This window comes from Pleurodeles waltl, chromosome 6 (genome assembly GCF_031143425.1).
Source record: "Pleurodeles waltl isolate 20211129_DDA chromosome 6, aPleWal1.hap1.20221129, whole genome shotgun sequence".
Taxonomy (NCBI): domain Eukaryota; kingdom Metazoa; phylum Chordata; class Amphibia; order Caudata; family Salamandridae; genus Pleurodeles; species Pleurodeles waltl.
Window position 1 is genome coordinate 515,266,259 of NC_090445.1, and position 17,583 is coordinate 515,283,841.

General features: G+C 45.4%; 1 protein-coding gene across 1 annotated transcript in view; it reads right to left on the minus strand.

The window, feature by feature from the left end:
- ST7L (suppression of tumorigenicity 7 like) overlaps positions 1-17,583 on the minus strand; it is a 782,219-nt gene that overhangs the window by 576,831 nt on the left and 187,805 nt on the right. Inside the window, exon 10 of the mRNA XM_069238668.1 lies at positions 1,976-2,048. Within this exon, the coding sequence (XP_069094769.1) occupies positions 1,976-2,048 (73 nt within the window). The remainder of the gene's footprint in view (positions 1-1,975; positions 2,049-17,583) is intronic.

Sequence of the window (17,583 nt, forward strand, 5' to 3'; positions counted from 1 at the left end):
ACCCCTCCCTTCTTTGTCTTTTCTCCCATTTTTTTTCCCCTGTATCCTGCTCCACCTCGTCTATTCCTCCCACTTATTGTCTCATCATGCCTGAGCTCCTAGCACCACCGAGACACGCACAGAACTTTAGCTGAGCGGTCAGTTTTGCTAATACTTATTTCTCACAAACGAATGTCTTCTCTTGATGACTCCTCTTTCCTTCATTACATACATAATTTTGCTTCTATGCGAGATGTAAAGCTCAGGTAGCATGGGACCCTTCATTATGAACCTTTCTTTCTAAATCAGAGAAAGAAAAAAAACTTTATTGAAGGTACCCACGCCACCCAGTGCTTCAGTTTGGCTTTAGCCGGTTAACACTTCATTTCAATGTGTTAGCACATTAAGCTTTGTCAGTGCTTGTGTACGATTAACCTCGGCCAACCAAAGTGCCTGGACTTGAATAGATGGATGTAGTAAACACAGCTAAAGTAGTTTTTTCTGCAAGTCATCACATCGTGAAATCCAGTCATAATGATACGCGTGTGTGCGATCATGCATAAATGTGTGACGATTTCAATAAGATACAGCACAAAATCAGGTATGCCTGTAACAACATTTATTTTACTGCACAGGGAGGATGATAAACACTGAACGGTGGCATTTCCATATAACTGCACAATGTTACAACTTTATTTATTTGCTTTAAGGGCATGACGTGCTTTTTAGGTCATACCTATCAGATAGGGCTATTGTGGGCTTACCAAAAACTTACAGGGATGTACAAGCCCACTCCTTACCACTGGTTGGCTACATTGTCACTCATTTCCTTCATTCTTACTTGATGGCTTTCTTTGTACTAGCTTGTCCATCTTGTGTGTGCCTTCCACTTGAGCATAGCCTCTTTACCACCTTTGTCTGGCTCACTTCTATGCCTTCACTGCCTACTTTTAGGGAGCTACTTTTTATCTTTTTGCTTAAGCAGTTCCTTAGAGTTCATATGGTTTCCTGCTCTCTCTCTCCCTTGTGCAATGCTTATTTTTCTCACCTTACTTTGACCACAAGCAAAAGAAACACACAAATGGGGGAGAAATGAGGAAGAAAAAGATGAATAAACTGTCATAAGGAGAAAAGCAAGTAGCCGCAAGAGTGAGATCAAGGGGCAGGGTGAGTCTGCTAGTGGATTAAAGAGGCATGATATCGATTTAAGTTGAGCACTGGTGCGCTGATGTTTAACTGAGCCAGTCACGGGCATTTGAGCAGAGCTCTGGGCACAGATATTCATTCTTGTACAAATGAAGCACTGCCCTCATGAGATTCTCTCCCCCCACCAAATACTCATCCTGTGTGCTTAGTTGTGCTCTCTCACTTAGGTGTTTCTCCGTGTAGCACTCCCTCATGTTCTATTTGTCCCCAATCCTTGCCCACTCCCAATTGCTTACCCCTCATTCGCTCTTCCTTTAACACCCACGCCTGTTTTTTTTTAATGTTTCATTTTTGAGAGGTTGTGTAGTGGGGGGCAGAAAAGATGACCAGCAAATTGCAGCCAGCCGTTCTAACTTTAAAAAATAAAAAATAATAAAAAATAAAAAAACTTTCTGGGCACAATTTTTTTTAATTGTTTTGTTTACTCAACTATCTCGGATGATAAACTAAAAAGGGCTTACGCGCCTCCAAAATGCAATGGCCACGTCATTGTGGATTTGTTCTGTTTTTTGTTTATGTTTCGACATACTGAACATCATATTGTTGATGTTGTACTAGGTCTCAAAGCCTTTGCGAACTAATGTTTGAAACGCAGAAGGTGGCGAGAAGACCCTTTGGTGCACAAGGGTACATCATTTCAACTCATGAAACAAACGTACTTCTAAACATAAAGAATACCACCAAGCTGAGCAACAAATTGTTACGAGGCAGGCAGTAGAAACACATTATTCTATACCTGGGAAACTGGATTTCATATATAGAAGATTATGCACCTTGTCACGTTACTCACCTATCAGAAACGGCCCTGGCTTTCAGCAGCGCTGCTGTGTAACATATTGCTGCAGATTTTGGAAGGCTGATATCTGTAACATAAATCAAGGCACACAATTTAGGAATCCTAAATTACATAAATACAACAAATAGAAAAAAGGTCTGCCTATTTCACATCTGGAGTGGAACATAACAAAAAAAGTATTTCTCAGCGTACCCGCGCTACACTACAGAAAGAATACAATAAAACAAAGTGTGGCATGGTTCAGGGCGAGCGGACTGCAAGTGACAGGTATAAGACGCGGTGGTCTCCAGATGTTTGTATAACACGAAGGACCCCAACCCATAGGACCCTGACCAACTAAGGATAGGGCTTAAAGAAATATTATAACAGAAGTAAGTTCCACTGTGAACTTTGACCTACATATTTTGATGCACGTACTTGCACTCCTGACTGAGAGTCCCACTTGTGTCTATGTGATTAGGCGACTAACTATTTAGATTAGGGTACACTTTATAGATCCTGATGTATGCCTATGACCTAGTAGGGCTACAAGGCAAGAAACATGTCGACCACTCTTGCTCGATCTATGTGATAATTATGTCCCACCAGTCCATAACCCGTATTCCTTTTTCATCTCACCATGAATACAATTAAATAATAACAACATATTCTACAGGTTATTCATAGGTAATTTTAAGTCTAAAATCAAGCTCCTAACATGGCTAGAAGGGTTACAAGAAGTGGTCTTAACTATTGAACACAAAAAAAACAGATTTCCTTTAAAAAAAAAAAAAGCTTCTTATGTAGTCCGTTCGGATTTGCACACCTCGCCCAAAATAGAGCATGACCATATAATGAACCATGCCACCTCGGTGGTTAAGCGTCTGTGCATCCTGATAAGGATAATCGTTGGACCGAACTAGGTATGTTACCATAGGTGTAATTAAAGCCCTATACGTTTTTTTTTTCCGTAACCCCACACCTTGTTTTTGTGATTTGAGAGGAAGTGTGACAGGCCAATATAATCCTCTTTTCCTGGTTACTAAACGTACTTTAGGAAGAGTCCCATCAATGTTGCAAATGATCCCCCAAATAAGGTCAACAAGTAATTGCTATTCTCTAGCAAATACAGAACGTCACATTTGATAGCTTTCTTTAGTTATTTTAGTCATAATGTTTTCATACATTTCTGTTACTTTAATTTTTTTTAATACTGAGTCAAATGCTATAAAGTCTATTCCAGTAGAACAGATCTTTCAAACTGTCATGCCTCTTCCAGGAGATATCTACACCACTGAATGTTGTCTGTCTCGAGAGTCAACATCCCCATTCCGCAGCTGTAGTTTTGAAGAAATTTCATCCGACATCTAAAGTTGACAATCTGGAAAAGTACAACCCACAACCCATGCAAAACCTTTCAATCTGTACCACCATCTAAACTATGATAATTTTTCAGCCATCTCACTGTAAGCAGTGTGTGGCGCACATTAGATCTGGCATCCTTGGAGTGGTTACCGCTAACCTTTTTGCCTTCAGATCTTCTGTTTTTGCTGGCTTAAGGATTCTGCTCACTTTACCACTGCTAACTAGCACTTGTAGTCTTTCCCTAAAACATGGTAACATTGGAAACTACCCAACTGGCATATTTAATTTACACAGAAGTCTATAGTAAAGTGCACTACCTGTGCACAGGGACTGTAAATTAAAAGATACTAGTGGGTCTGTGGTTGATGGTGCCACCCACTTTAGCAGCACCTGCAACATGTTTCAGGCCTGCCATTTCAGAGCCTGTGTGGGTAGTTTAAACTGCTATGTCGACCTGGCAAAATAAGCCTCTTGCAAGGCCCAAACCTTCCCTTCTAAAACATGTCACCTCTAGAGTAGACTCCAGGCTGGGTGCAGTGTTTTTTTTTTTTTTTTTTTTTTAAATGAACATATACTTTTAGTTGTACATGTCCTGGTAGTGAAAAACTCTCTAATTCGTTTTTCACTACTGCAAGATCTATTTCCCCCACAGGGTAACATTGGGTAACATTTTAGCAGTCTAATTCATAATCCGGAAGAGATAAACATTGTCATTTTGGTGTCTCTGGGATTGCAATTTAAAGTCACAACCTGTGGTGAAGCTGGATCTTAAATTGCAATTCTGAAAATGCCACTTTTAGAAAGTTGGTACTTTCTTGCCTTAGTCATTTGGTGCCTAGTTGCTGATCTCTGATCACATCTGGGGTGGGTGACAGCTAGGATTTTTGTATTCCCCTTGGAAAGCTACACACAAAGGGAGCTAGATGTGACTTAATGGACCTTCTGTGTCTTGATGGGCCATTCTGGCCACAGCCTCACTTACACCTGAAAAGGCTGTGTCCTGGCCACACACAAAGGGCTGCATACCCCCTGTAGTGAGTCGGGAGGCAGGACATGAAGGGCTGGGACTCTGTGCACTTCAAACGCATCTCCTTGAAGTCTTCCCACTTTAAAGGCACAACTGGGTATAGGTACTGGACCTCTGACATCAACTCAGCACACTTCTGGACCTGTGGATACTCTTCCAGGAAGAAGCGCTGCTGTGCTGCTACTAGGGCAGGCACTCAGCAGGCAGCAGGTCAGCAGAGCAAAGCAAGATTCCAGCAATCCTCTTACCTGGGAGTAGGAAGAACTGGGCTCACATGCCAGTCAACAAGTAACCCAATTTCTAACAGCCCACATCTGTGCTGTTCAGTTGCTGCACACCAGAGGTTCTGTGTGAGGTCTGGAGGCAGTTTCAACATTGCCCCAATACAGCACTTCATCCCGCAATGACAGGATCTTACGGGAGAAACAGGAGAGAGCATCCAATGGGTTCTTGTTCTTCCACACAAGCTAGATCTGAGGCACGCACCTCTTCTCTTATCAACAATACTTCACCCCACTGGCTTATGGAGTGGAAGGCACATTTGCTTGGCACCACGATTCACCACAAGCCAATGAACATAGCAGGGGGAGAAGCAGAAGGGAGATTTCAATGCTTAAATGAAGGGAAAGATATGTACAAAACATGCAATTCGTTTTCTAGCCGGACGTAATGAGAGTTGTTCCGTCAGGTATTACGAAAGCTGTGGATAGGTGTCCAAACCTTTTGACAACTCAATTTGGTTGTGAGACTTCAAAAACACCACTGCCTTACTGTGCCATTAGCAATCATGGTAGTGAGTGTCTTTCAAGCCAGCAAGGCACTTTATCATCATAACGTCTCTCAAGGTGATGGGCTAGTTGGTACTAGAATCCTCAGTCGTGTATGCAAATAATAGCAAGTGAAATCCATTGGCACAAAAGAAGACACGACCTTGAGTCCGCTTACACAGCGTTCTACTGTGTTTAAAAGTGCAATTTTGGGGGCGTGGCCGGGCCACGAAAGAAGATGGCTGCTTAAGTCCCGAGCTCCGCGCCGCAGCGGTCCCGAGGAGGCGGCGGGGGCCCTGCGGAGGCCGAAAAATCACCTTAACGCACGTCGAAACCTTCCCACAACCCCGAGCTTCCGACCTGAACCTTAACAACCGGCCGCCGAGACCTTGCCGGACGGCAGCACGCCTCGGAGGGAAAGGGGGAAAAAATGGCCTACAGAGAGGGCGGAGCCGCGTCTCTTCGACCAGAAAACCAGCTCTCTTAAGGACGGAGGAACCCAGCTCGGGAGACCTGGAGGAGCCGTCCAATGCCCAGGACCTCCGATCTCAAGTGGGGACACGCTCCGGAGCACCAGGGGATCTAGGGTGCACAATATTGAGGTAGGCCCAACTGCGGGGGAGGAGCCGCGCTCTCGAGCCGAGAGAGGAGCCGGCCTACCTACCATTACGGCGACTGGAGTCGCAGGCAGAACCCCTCGCACCCGATTTCCAGAGGGAGACGGTGAGCATTTATCCTCTATTTGGCCCGGGAGAGAAAGGAAGACAGTGCCGGGGAGCGGCGAGGGGAACGAGGTGAGGAGGAGAGGAGGAGTGAACCAGGACAGTAAATAATAGAAAGGAATAAAGACACGGAAACAAGAGAAGAAGGGGAGTAAGGGAAAATAAAAGGAAGGAAGAAGAAAGAGCCAACAGAAAAGGGGAAGAAGAGAACTAAGAATCAAACCCCCCCCCACCCGCCCAAAAAAGAGGAGGGGAATAGAGGGGAAAAGAAAGGGAAAAAAAAAAAAAAAGAACATAAAGTCAGAACAAGACAAGAGCTGGCTGACTGCGTAACGCTGCTTCCGCTAGACTCTGAGGAAAACTCTGGAATCAGCTGGACAACACATGCAGACGGACGAGGCGATGCCCGGTAGCAAAACAAACCAGAAATCCACGGGTAAGTCGGCACGACAATTATTATTCTCCGAAGCTCTTCATCATAGGCGCCCAACATCTACGATAACAGGACCCCACTCACCACCCTCCCCAACGCAATCCACGGCAATGTCTGACAAGGAACAATCCATAACCATGGAAAAGATACTACAGGAGATCACCGCTGTCAGCCGCCGAATAGAGGGAATGGACGCTTCTCTATCTTCACTGACCCTGGAAACCAAATCTATGAGATCAGACATTGCAGGTTTTCAAACCAGGGTGACAGGCTTGGAACACCACATGGGCTCATTAGAAACGCAGGTGACGACTCACCGAGACAGAGACCAAGACCTCCTTTACCTTAGGAGCAAACTCACAGACCTAGAGGACAGGAGTATTAGAGATAACATTCGCCTACTGGGAATCCCGGAGCATGAAGAAGGCACAGACATACAGACCTTTCTGGGCTCCGTTCTCCCCAAACTAACCTCCCTGGACTTCGACCCACCGCTGGAATTCCAAAGAGCACACAGAGTAGGCCCGAAACGTTCTGACACATCTTTAAGACCCAGACCGATAATCACTTGTCTATTACGCCACAACCATGCCCGACAGATATTACAAACGGCGCGCAAACATGGCCCTTTCCGGATAGGCCAGCATGACATCCGAATAACGGCTGATTACTCCAAGGACACCAACGAACGAAGAAAAGCCTTCCTAGCTTTAAGACCTCGACTTCGCCAACTGGGGATGAAATACGGCCTCTTCGACCCCGCCAGAATGTGGGTCACCAATAACCGTATATCCAAAGACTTCTATAATCCAGATGAACTGAGCCTTTTCCTTGACTCTTTTCAACATCAGCCTATGGACTCTACCAATCCAGACTGTTCACAAGATACCGCGAGAGAAAACGAAGGGGGAGGACCCTTACCCCCGGGCCCAGAGAAAGAAGGCCCGCTCCACCATGACACCGACCTCAATCAAAGGGGCAGAGACGCAGAGAGACTAGCCAGACTACACGACGACAGGGGTCAGGTTCTCCACGCTGTGGCAACCTACACCCAACTATCAGAAAGGGACAAATCCAGATCACCTCTAAAACCAACGACTGTACCCCCCTGAGACACCGATCCCTCGCTGGGCGCATGTGAGAGGATTACAAGACATTGAAACCTGAACAGCAAGAACTCACGGAAGGATGAGTACAAACCCGGGTTTTGTTTGTAGCCATGATTACTTAACAATCGTCGATAACCCTTTTAACTACATTAGATGATCACTATGTGTATATGTCCTACAAGATAACACGGGGCCTTACTCTATAACACTGTTGCATACACGGCCATTGTATAACGTGAAACGCACAAACCGGATCTTGCAGATCCTACAGGTGATACAAACACATACATCGGGACCCTGCTCAGTAGGGACACGTTTCAACACCTAAAGAGAAGCTGTCATTCACCCCCTCACAGCACTACTACAATATAGAACATCCAACAACACAATACCACACCACACAATAACAACAAGACTACATGAACAGGCCCGATTCTGCAGACAAGTCGTAATACTGACCCCTTTCAGCTGAACCTACCACCTTCCACTTCTCCCTTAAGTGGCTGCACCGGGAAACGAATGTAATATAATCTACGCGCAATAATACACATCCCGATGATTACCAGAGTACTGGCACATCATGATCACCTGCCACAGGGGACGATAAGATATAATACAACACAACACTACATATTACGGAGATGTACCACTACTTCTTACGGGAACACTATATCTCCATAGAGGCATAACAAATAGGTCGACATACACACGCACTCCCCAGAATCCTCCCCATGAGGGGAATGCAACCCCACCATATACTCGCGATGGCACCTGACCACGCAGGTGATGAGCAGTGGATCAACCACTTGAATATATAACCCATGTTCCACCCTTCTATAACAAATGACGCCCCCGCCAAAGGATCAGTAGTCACACGTACGACTATATCCAGAATAACCTTCGTTAACACACGTTGTCCCTATATTAAACAGGACCCCGAACGAACAGGACCGTAACTAACATACGATTAATTAGTAAACTAACAACGCCTTAAAGTGCTTTGCAGTATCATGGCGCAATAATATGACCCATGGTACACATGGGGTAGCAAGACATACAAGTCACGCATACATAAGCTAGGAACCATCAAACCCTGCCATCCATCCCGGGGCTGGTCCCATGACATATAAACTAATAGAAAGTAATACGATTACCTGTGTGGAAATAAGTTATATTGTGTTACGTTATGCTATATTATATTATGTTACGTTATACAAATTAACAGTTTGCAGTGATATTATGCTGTTTGACATTATGTTGTTTGACACAGTGATATTATGCTATATAAGTATAGTAATATTCCAACTGTTGTTATGTGCAAATGTACTCCAATATCCTGATTTGAACCGGCATTGTGTTACTTTACATCCTCCCCCCCCCCCCCGCTACCCTCTCCTCTCCTCTCCTCTGGCCCATTAGGCACCCACCCTTTGAGCCCACAAATCATTTCTCCCCCCCCCTTACACCTATACCAACACCTACTGTAACATCTACATTAAAATCATTATCACATTTGCATCTATCATTATAATCATGATTACAAATACACACCCTGGTCCATACCCACTCCCCTCCTTGACCAATATACCCTCACAACATAGAACCCATTGCGATGATACACATCAAGTACAATGATCGCTAGCCCTCTCTCACTCGAAAATAGGATAAACATTTAACCTATTATATTAGACACTGGACATTGCGAGGTATCAACTGGATCTTCCTCCATTTCTTAATCCAGGTCAGAGTGAACTCCCCCTCTACCACCTTTCCCACTATGCCCATCCCCACCATATTAAAATTATGTTACCAAATCCCCCCCCCCATTACCTATACATTACACCCTCCCTCATCAACATAGCTATTACCCTTTCCCGCCCCCCCCCCCCCATAATATGCCCATGGCTTCCCCCTTTACTCGCTCCCCCCCTCCAGAGCTCTGGTCAGAACCTGTGCATTCGACCGCCTTAGATCAATACTGGCCACCCCTTGCCCCAACGCCGCCTCCTCGGCAGAGAGGCTGCACCAACGGCATTAGGAGTTTGGATAGGACTCGGACTCGCCGTTTACAGACCGACCCCAAGGGAACACAGTACTCCCGGTCCCCCTATATCCCTCCAACCTCTTCCCCTCCCAATCATTGCATCCATCCCACTTCACAGACAAACGCTAACCCTAGCCTTCTTCCCTCCCATATTACCCCTTTTCCCTCCCTCACCAACCCCTCCCCGTTCTCGCTTCTTTCCCCCCCCCTTTCTTGTTGGGTTACCCAACCCTCATCAGCTGCCTCCGCCTCACCCCTCGAACTCCCAAATACTCATATTGCAGCGAACACAACTCCACACGATTACCACCCCCAGTATTGCTGAAATTCCTTCCTCTAACTCAGTATGCTAGAGACAACCCCCCACATAGTGCACCCACTACAAATCCTCTCCTGGAATGTTCATGGCATGACGAACTACATCAAACGGAAAAAGATCTTGTCATATTTTCAATCTAAAAAAGCAGACATAGCCCTGATCCAAGAAACGCATCTTGACAATGTAGAGTCCGATAAACTTAGACGTGATTGGGTAGGAAAGGTCTCCTTCAGCTGCTGTCCAGAAGATCAGGGAGCCAAGGGAGGCACACCTCGCAAATGTGGCGTAGCGATACCAATACGTAAATCTCTGCCGACCACGATCATTAAAACATGGAATGACACAGAAGGGAGATATATATTTGTCAAACTGAAAATAGGAAATACCTTCCTATGTGTGGGCTCTGTCTATGCACCAACCGGGGCAAAGCGTTCCTTCTTCCTACAACTCAATCGCGTACTGACCGAAATAGGGACTACCCGTTATATCATCGGGGGTGATTGGAACCTCGCTATGGGAGGTCCGCTACCGCACCCTAGAAGACACGATCCAACGCCTCACCAAACAATACACTACTCAGCCATCCCCTGCGCTACGCCGGTCCCTTGAACAAGCCCGAATGGCACATAACGATCTTTACACAACACAGGCAGAATATGCACTACAAAGGTTACGCTACCGCCACTATGAGCAAGGAGAAAAGGCCGGACACCTCTTAGCGGCACAGCTCCCACAGAGAGATGCTGCCTCAGCCATCCCAGCCATAACGTCCCCCTCCGGAGCAGTACTGACCCGCCCGCAAGACATTGTGAATGAATTCGCTACATATTATCAACACCTTTACACCCCCGAAACAACGACCAAACAGGAACAGACAGAGGCATTTCTTATTGCGGCAAAGTTGCCCTGCCTATCAGAAGCCGGCCGAGCTCTCCTTGAGGGCGATATAAGCATGGAAGAAATCACACAGGTTATCACAAAACTCCCATACCACAAATCCCCGGGCGAAGATGGATTCCCCGCGGAATTTTACAGATGGTCAGGGGAAGAGACAGTACACGAGGCACTTGTGGAGGCGTGCCAGGAGGGTTCTTTGGGTGCCCTGTCCAACAGGGCCACGTTTGTCGTTCTGCCTAAACCTGGAAGGGACCCCCTTACTCTGCAGTAGCTATCGCCCCATCTCCCTTTTAAACGGAGATGTTAAATTACTAGCTAGTGTCCTTGCAGCATGTCTACGCAAAGTCATACCGTCCCTAATCCACAATACCCAGGTGGGATTTGTACCGGGCCGCACCTCCAGAAACCATATGCGCACACTATGTCACACCCTACTTGAATCGTTAAACCTACCAGAAAAAGCCTTGGCACTATCCCTCGACGCGGAGAAGGCATTTGACCGCATCGAATGGCCCTACCTATTCACCACCATGAAACATTTTGGCCTCGGAGATCAATTTATTTCTAAAGTCCGATTATTATACGATCACCCTACGGCACAAGTTAACTGTGGGGGCTTTCTGTCGGACCCATTCCCCATCGCAAGGGGCACTCGACAGGGCTGCCCCTTGTCACCGCTCTTATTCCTACTAGCAATGGAACCGCTGGCGGCAACTATAAGGAATTCTCAACAGATATCTCCTTACCAGGGGGTTCCTCCAAAATCTATTTATATGCAGACGATATTCTGTTAACCTTGTCTGACTTAAAAAGATCCATCCCATCCCTACTTTCTATCATAGAAAGCTTTGCACCCTTGTCCGGGTATCGAGTAAACTGGGACAAGAGTGAATCGTTGCCCCTATCTTGCGTAACAACGAGAGCTGCAATCCATGGCCGCCCATTTAAATGGACTCTAACCCACCTCAAATATCTGGGGACATATATTAACCGAGGCTTAGAACACATGGTTAGGGACAACCTAGACCCTCTTATATCCCGGATGAAACAGGACTTTGCCAAGTGGTCCTTACTCGGCCTATCCATGTGGGGCAGAACACAGGCGGTTAGGATGGTCACCCTCCCCCGCTTCACATATGTTTTAGGCATGCTCCCACTACAGATTCCGCTCGCTCTTCTCCGAAGGATTGATACCTTAATAAGGTCCTTCGTCTGGGGTTCTATACGGCCAAGACTAAAACCGGGGACAATATTAGCACGCAGACCCTATGGAGGACTAGGTCTACCCTCAGTAGAACAATATGCTTTAGCCCTACAACTATCACAACTAGCCTACACATTACCAGGTACCCCAGACCCCCCACAATGGACAATCACGGAGAAACACTTACAGGGACAGCATTCCGAACTAGGCGGGATATATACCGACTACTCTCACTCGTTCAACCCTATCCTCGCAGCCACAAATGCAGCGTGGCGCAGAGCCCACCGGCTACTGGGAGTGCACCCTTCTCTACATGCTCAAGCCCCTATAGCAGGAAACAAATGTATAAAAATAGGGGGAAGTACCCTAAGATGGCCCCAGTGGAGCGACGCTGGTATCCACAACATAACCCAAATAATAGATGGCAATGGTCTCCGGTCCTTTGAATCCTTACGGGAAGAGTTCGGAATTCACAAAAATCAGGAATGGAGGTACATGCAACTCATGCACTGTATGCGCAAGGCCCTAGGACCCCCCCCCCCCCATGGACGATCAAAATCTCACCCGTTGTCAATTACCTGCAGAAATGGGGCCGACACAGAGGAGTCATGGTTGGTCTATACGCAGAGATTACGAACCACCTTTACTCGCAACCTCTCCTAGAGCGACTGCGTCTCAGATGGCAAGATCGACTAGCGATAGCCTACACAGAAGAAGAATGGCAGGACATAATCGAGGCCCTAGACAGGGGGGTCCGCGAGGCCCACCTGAAATTCTCTCTCTTCAAAATCCTCCAGGACTGGTACTGGACCCCCACAAAACTCTTCAGGGCAGGTCTGATACCACACGCGAGGTGTTGGCGATGTGCAGATCTCCATTGCGATCTACTTCATATTCTATGCCACTGTCCGACGATACAACCCCTATGGGAAGCTGTGTTCCAGACACTTAGGGATTTCATATCAATACCAAACCCGTCACCGATGACACTCATTATTTTACATGACATGCACCCATACCCCTCCATATCACGTCCCCATAAACGGCTACTTCACACGGCAATTGCCACAGCTAAAATCTGCATTCTCCGACATTGGAGGTCTGCTATTGCCCCAACACCAACGGAATGGATGACAGCCATGTTCCAAACAGCTACCCATGAGCGAGTCATTTATAACCTGCAGGATCAAGCGGCCCTATTCACAGAAATTTGGAGCCCCTTCCTGACAAGACCATGAGGCAGCTAGTTGATGGTCAGTGGATGGCAGTTGACACCCCATCATTTCCTTTTCTCTCTCCCTCGCTCCCCTCCCCGCCCTCCTATCCTTTTCCTCCACTCCTGAGATTATTCATCCCAGAGAACACCCTCCACACCATGCCATATCGACCCGTTTAAATACGTACTAGAAATTATCCTCCTTTAATCTGCTCGACCAGTGGCTAACTGTCCAACACTAATAGGCAAGGCCGGATTCTTCATACATCTAACCCTCTATCTACACAGATACTCTCCCTTGTCTACCCTCCCCCGGAATGACTCTCTCCCCCCCCATAAATTGACCCTCTTGGCCCACCCGAAAATACACTTCAATAAACGTACCACATGGCACAATCCTGTAAGATCGTCGGCAAATGATGAGGAACAACCGGAATATCCATCTAATAACCCAGAAACATTGAGCCAAAAGACTTGCTCTTCCCCCCCCTTACACCCTACCTAACCTCCCCACTTCCCCGCTTTCCTCTTTATCACTCTTCTTTCTCTCCTGCTCCCCTCTACTACAACCTGACCCCCCAACAGCCTTTACCCACCTTCCCCGCACCCTCCCTAATCTTCAAACCACAGTCTATGTCGACGAATCAGTGTACCTATTAGACAATGTACATTCAGATATCATTTGTAAAATTACCGACTGAACTGCGGACTACTGAAAAAAATGGCAATGCATACTGTGTAGCGTCCTATATTTTTCTCTAATAAAAAAATTACAAAAAATAAATAAATAAAAAAATACAAAAAAAAATAAAAGTGCAATATCCTCAGGGAGTAAGAAAGCCTAGCAGCCACTCCAGGTCTAACACCAAGCACTCCAAATCATACACAAGAAAATTGCTACATTACATTATACGTCTGTTGAAATTCACCATGTACTGAGCACCTTTCCTGCCTTGCAATTGTGGGCCCCGTCTCCGATCTGTAGTGAAGAAGAACAGGTACACTTGACCACTCTGCTTGGCCTCTTTCTCCATTCTAGATAATGTCCTGCCTCCCTAATATCACTGGTGTTCTATATTTGGAAGAAGCATGTTCTGTCAGTCATTTATAAGGAGCAATGTAAAGGTTCATAGAGGCTTCCTGGCTATTGACCTAATTATTGCTTGCAGTGGTAGACCTACTGCTGGAATACCCAGGTCTTTATTTGTGTTTAGAAAAGGTCAGATGCGTCACAAGGTGATGACTTACAAGGAAGAAAGTTAGCTTAAAAATTGAAGCAAGGGTGAGAGTGGCTGAGTGGGGAGGAAGGTAGGAGGAATATTGGGTGTCCAGGAAGCCGCTGAATTAAACTGTTGTGATGAAGCAGTACTCCAGGCATTACTTCTTATTTTGGACAAACTTTGAAAGTTCAGCTGACAAGGAATTATAGTGTTTCAAACATAGGGGAAACTGGGTGACACATGCACATTTTAAAGTGAGACAACAGATGTGGCAATTTGACTCCGAATTTGGCTAAAGTGTGCACTTGGGCTATTGGAGTAAATGTGAATGAATACTCCAGCAATACTAAGATTATTGCCTCTGTAGTGCTGTATGTGCATTAGCTGAGAACACCTGCATGTGTCAGTTTCAAACAATTGTGGTTATTAAGTTCAACTTATTGTGAATGAAGTTCATTTGTATAGTTTGGAATACTTGTTTAGAAATAATGCCTTATTTTCAGTGCTGCAAAACTAACTATAACTATATCATACAAAAGATCATTAAGGGTAGAGTGTTGGGGCGAAGCTTGGCCTGTAAGCAAAATAACCACTTTTCCGTGACTCTTTGAGCAGGCAACTGCCTTGCAGCTACAAAGCGGAGACCAGGGACAATGGTGGCATACCTGGTGAATACCCTTGATAAGCGGAAGGTGGGAAGATTGGCTGTAGCCAGTTTTTAGACCTCCAACGGTAGCAGAACCAACATGTTACGTAGCAGACACAATATTGCTGTAGCTACTTATACTGGCTGGAGCTGTTGGGAGCTCACCAATAGACACAAATGAGAGCACATAGCCCTGGAGAGATACAGTAAATGGACAAGTAGCGAAACATTGGAAGATCTCGGGCGCCGCACAGAGGGCAAGTGATGAGACCTCATCTTCCGGTACAGCAGTTAAGAGTAGGCTGGAAGGAGACTGAACAGCAGCATATTGGAGTACAAACATCCTGTGACTCAGAGACCAGATATGCTGGTGTAGTAAATGGTGGGGCCCCTCGTCATGGAGACCTTTGCACACCCACCCACACTGTACAACCACCCGGTGCACTGTTGGAGCAAATTCTAGAGCAAGTGATCACTGCTTAATGGGCCTTTCCATGGGAGACATTGTGGGGATCCCCTTCCTCCATTTTCTTTCTCCAATATACTTTCTCTGCACCAGTTGTTCTTTTTCAATGTAAATAAAGTGAAACAAATGAAAGAGCAGATAACGTATCACTTCCTCACTAAGCTGGGAAATTTACAGAAAACTACAACATGATACAATACCATACGGTCTGTTCCGAATTATGAAATTGAGGCTCAAATATAGAGACCTTATCACACATCAGTCTTACACAGATGATGCACTGTTCGTTTGAACCACAAAGTTACCCTGCAAACTTAGGCTGTCTGCAAGGTGTGTGGGATCCCTCCGTCACTCCTCTGCAAACCCAAGCTGCTGTGATCATGATCAGGACCAGCTTAATAACAGTCTTACACCATTAAAGATGAGTGAATCTGCACTGACCTAAACAACTACTCAGCAGATCAACACATAATTCAGAGTAGTGATTCCCACAACACAATCGCAGCTTATTGGTCCACCATAGGTGCATATATTACAGTCCAGAATCCACCATAAGAATCAGAACATAAAGGGCAAGGATAGTTGATCCACCAACCTACTGAAATAAACTGAATAAGCCACTGCTTGAGCCATACCCACTCTATAAAGTGTTTAATAACTATGGTGAACAATTGAACCTCTGAACAATTGCTATTTACAGAAGCAGTGACCAAAACAAACAACAAAATCCAACAGATGCTGCAAAACTACCTGAAATTACACTTGGAAGAATTCTTAGGGAAAGAAAACGCAGCTGGCATGATGGTGACTGCACTGGGGTACTCGTCTTGAGAGCAAACTTTCAAACATGCCAAGACTCGATCCAGATTGGGGACAGAAAGTATGGCAGCTATAGCAAAAATTAACAAAGCTGGAAGACACATCAGGAGAGACAACATAAGCTTTCCCAACAACCCATAAGGACTATAGAGGTGCAGTGACTTCCTGACATAATTTATAACTCATCTCCTGAATATAGAATTCTCCTCAACTTTGGTATTTCACTTACTTCACTGTGTCAGTCAAGGTATATGAGCTAAGACCGATCATTAAATGCTTTGTATGCTCCCCTCCTCGCCCCCACAAATAAGACAAGTTATTCACACAGCTAGGGACAGCAAGAATCTATTTGATAAACAAGATTCTTATTTCTGCTGATTTTGAACCACATACCAACTTCAAACACAAAATATTCTTGACTCCAAGACCGCAACTGCGATACAGGGAAATAAAGATTGGCCAGCTGCAACCAGCCCTTATGATCATTATAGCTGATGGCAAAACCATGGAGTTCATGGACCCAGAAGACCTCAAACGATTCGTACAATTTAACAACATATTATAGATGGAAACACATACACCTAAGTATTGCTCATGAAAGTTACACAAATGGCAAAGGGTTATATGCCTCATCATCATCATCATCATCAGAAACAGCAGCGTACTAGGAGTACACAATTAGACATAGAAGGTCTGCAACACACAAGGGAAATCCTGAATCACAACGGTGACAAACCCAGAACCAGCCAGTCTTGATCCTGTTTCACAATTGTAATACCACATGTTGAACAACACTCAGCCCTCCATTCCCATTAACCATCTATTATTTAGTGTTCAACATTACACCTGCTGATTTCCTTATTACTCCTATGTTATTTATCTAGTGGTCATAATTACAAGATTTCACATTGAGGGAATAACAGTGGGGGACATTGGCTGGATGATCAGCAGTGTTATCTATTCGTGTTAGGAAATAAGTGTAAAGACATTTCATCTATAAGAGAATCAACTTTATTCGGACAAAGTATTCTAAGTCTAAAAAACATCTGCTGCACACACTCCCATAAAAGCAACGACTGAATTGGAGAGAATTTGTACAGTTTAATCACTTGAACGCCAAGGACGTAATGGTTATGTCCGGTGACGCAGCACTAAGGAGCCTAGGACGTAACCATTACATCCTACTAATGGCCCTGGGGGAAGCGCTAGCTCCATAACATATGCTGCAGAATATCCATTGATGGGAACACAACAGCATCTTTCAGTGTCATTAACATTTCAGAGTTGTCCTAAAATTTCAACTTCCCTTCAAATTTGCTAATTGCTTTCACCCTCTTCATACTATAGGCAAACATTTTAAGACTGGATT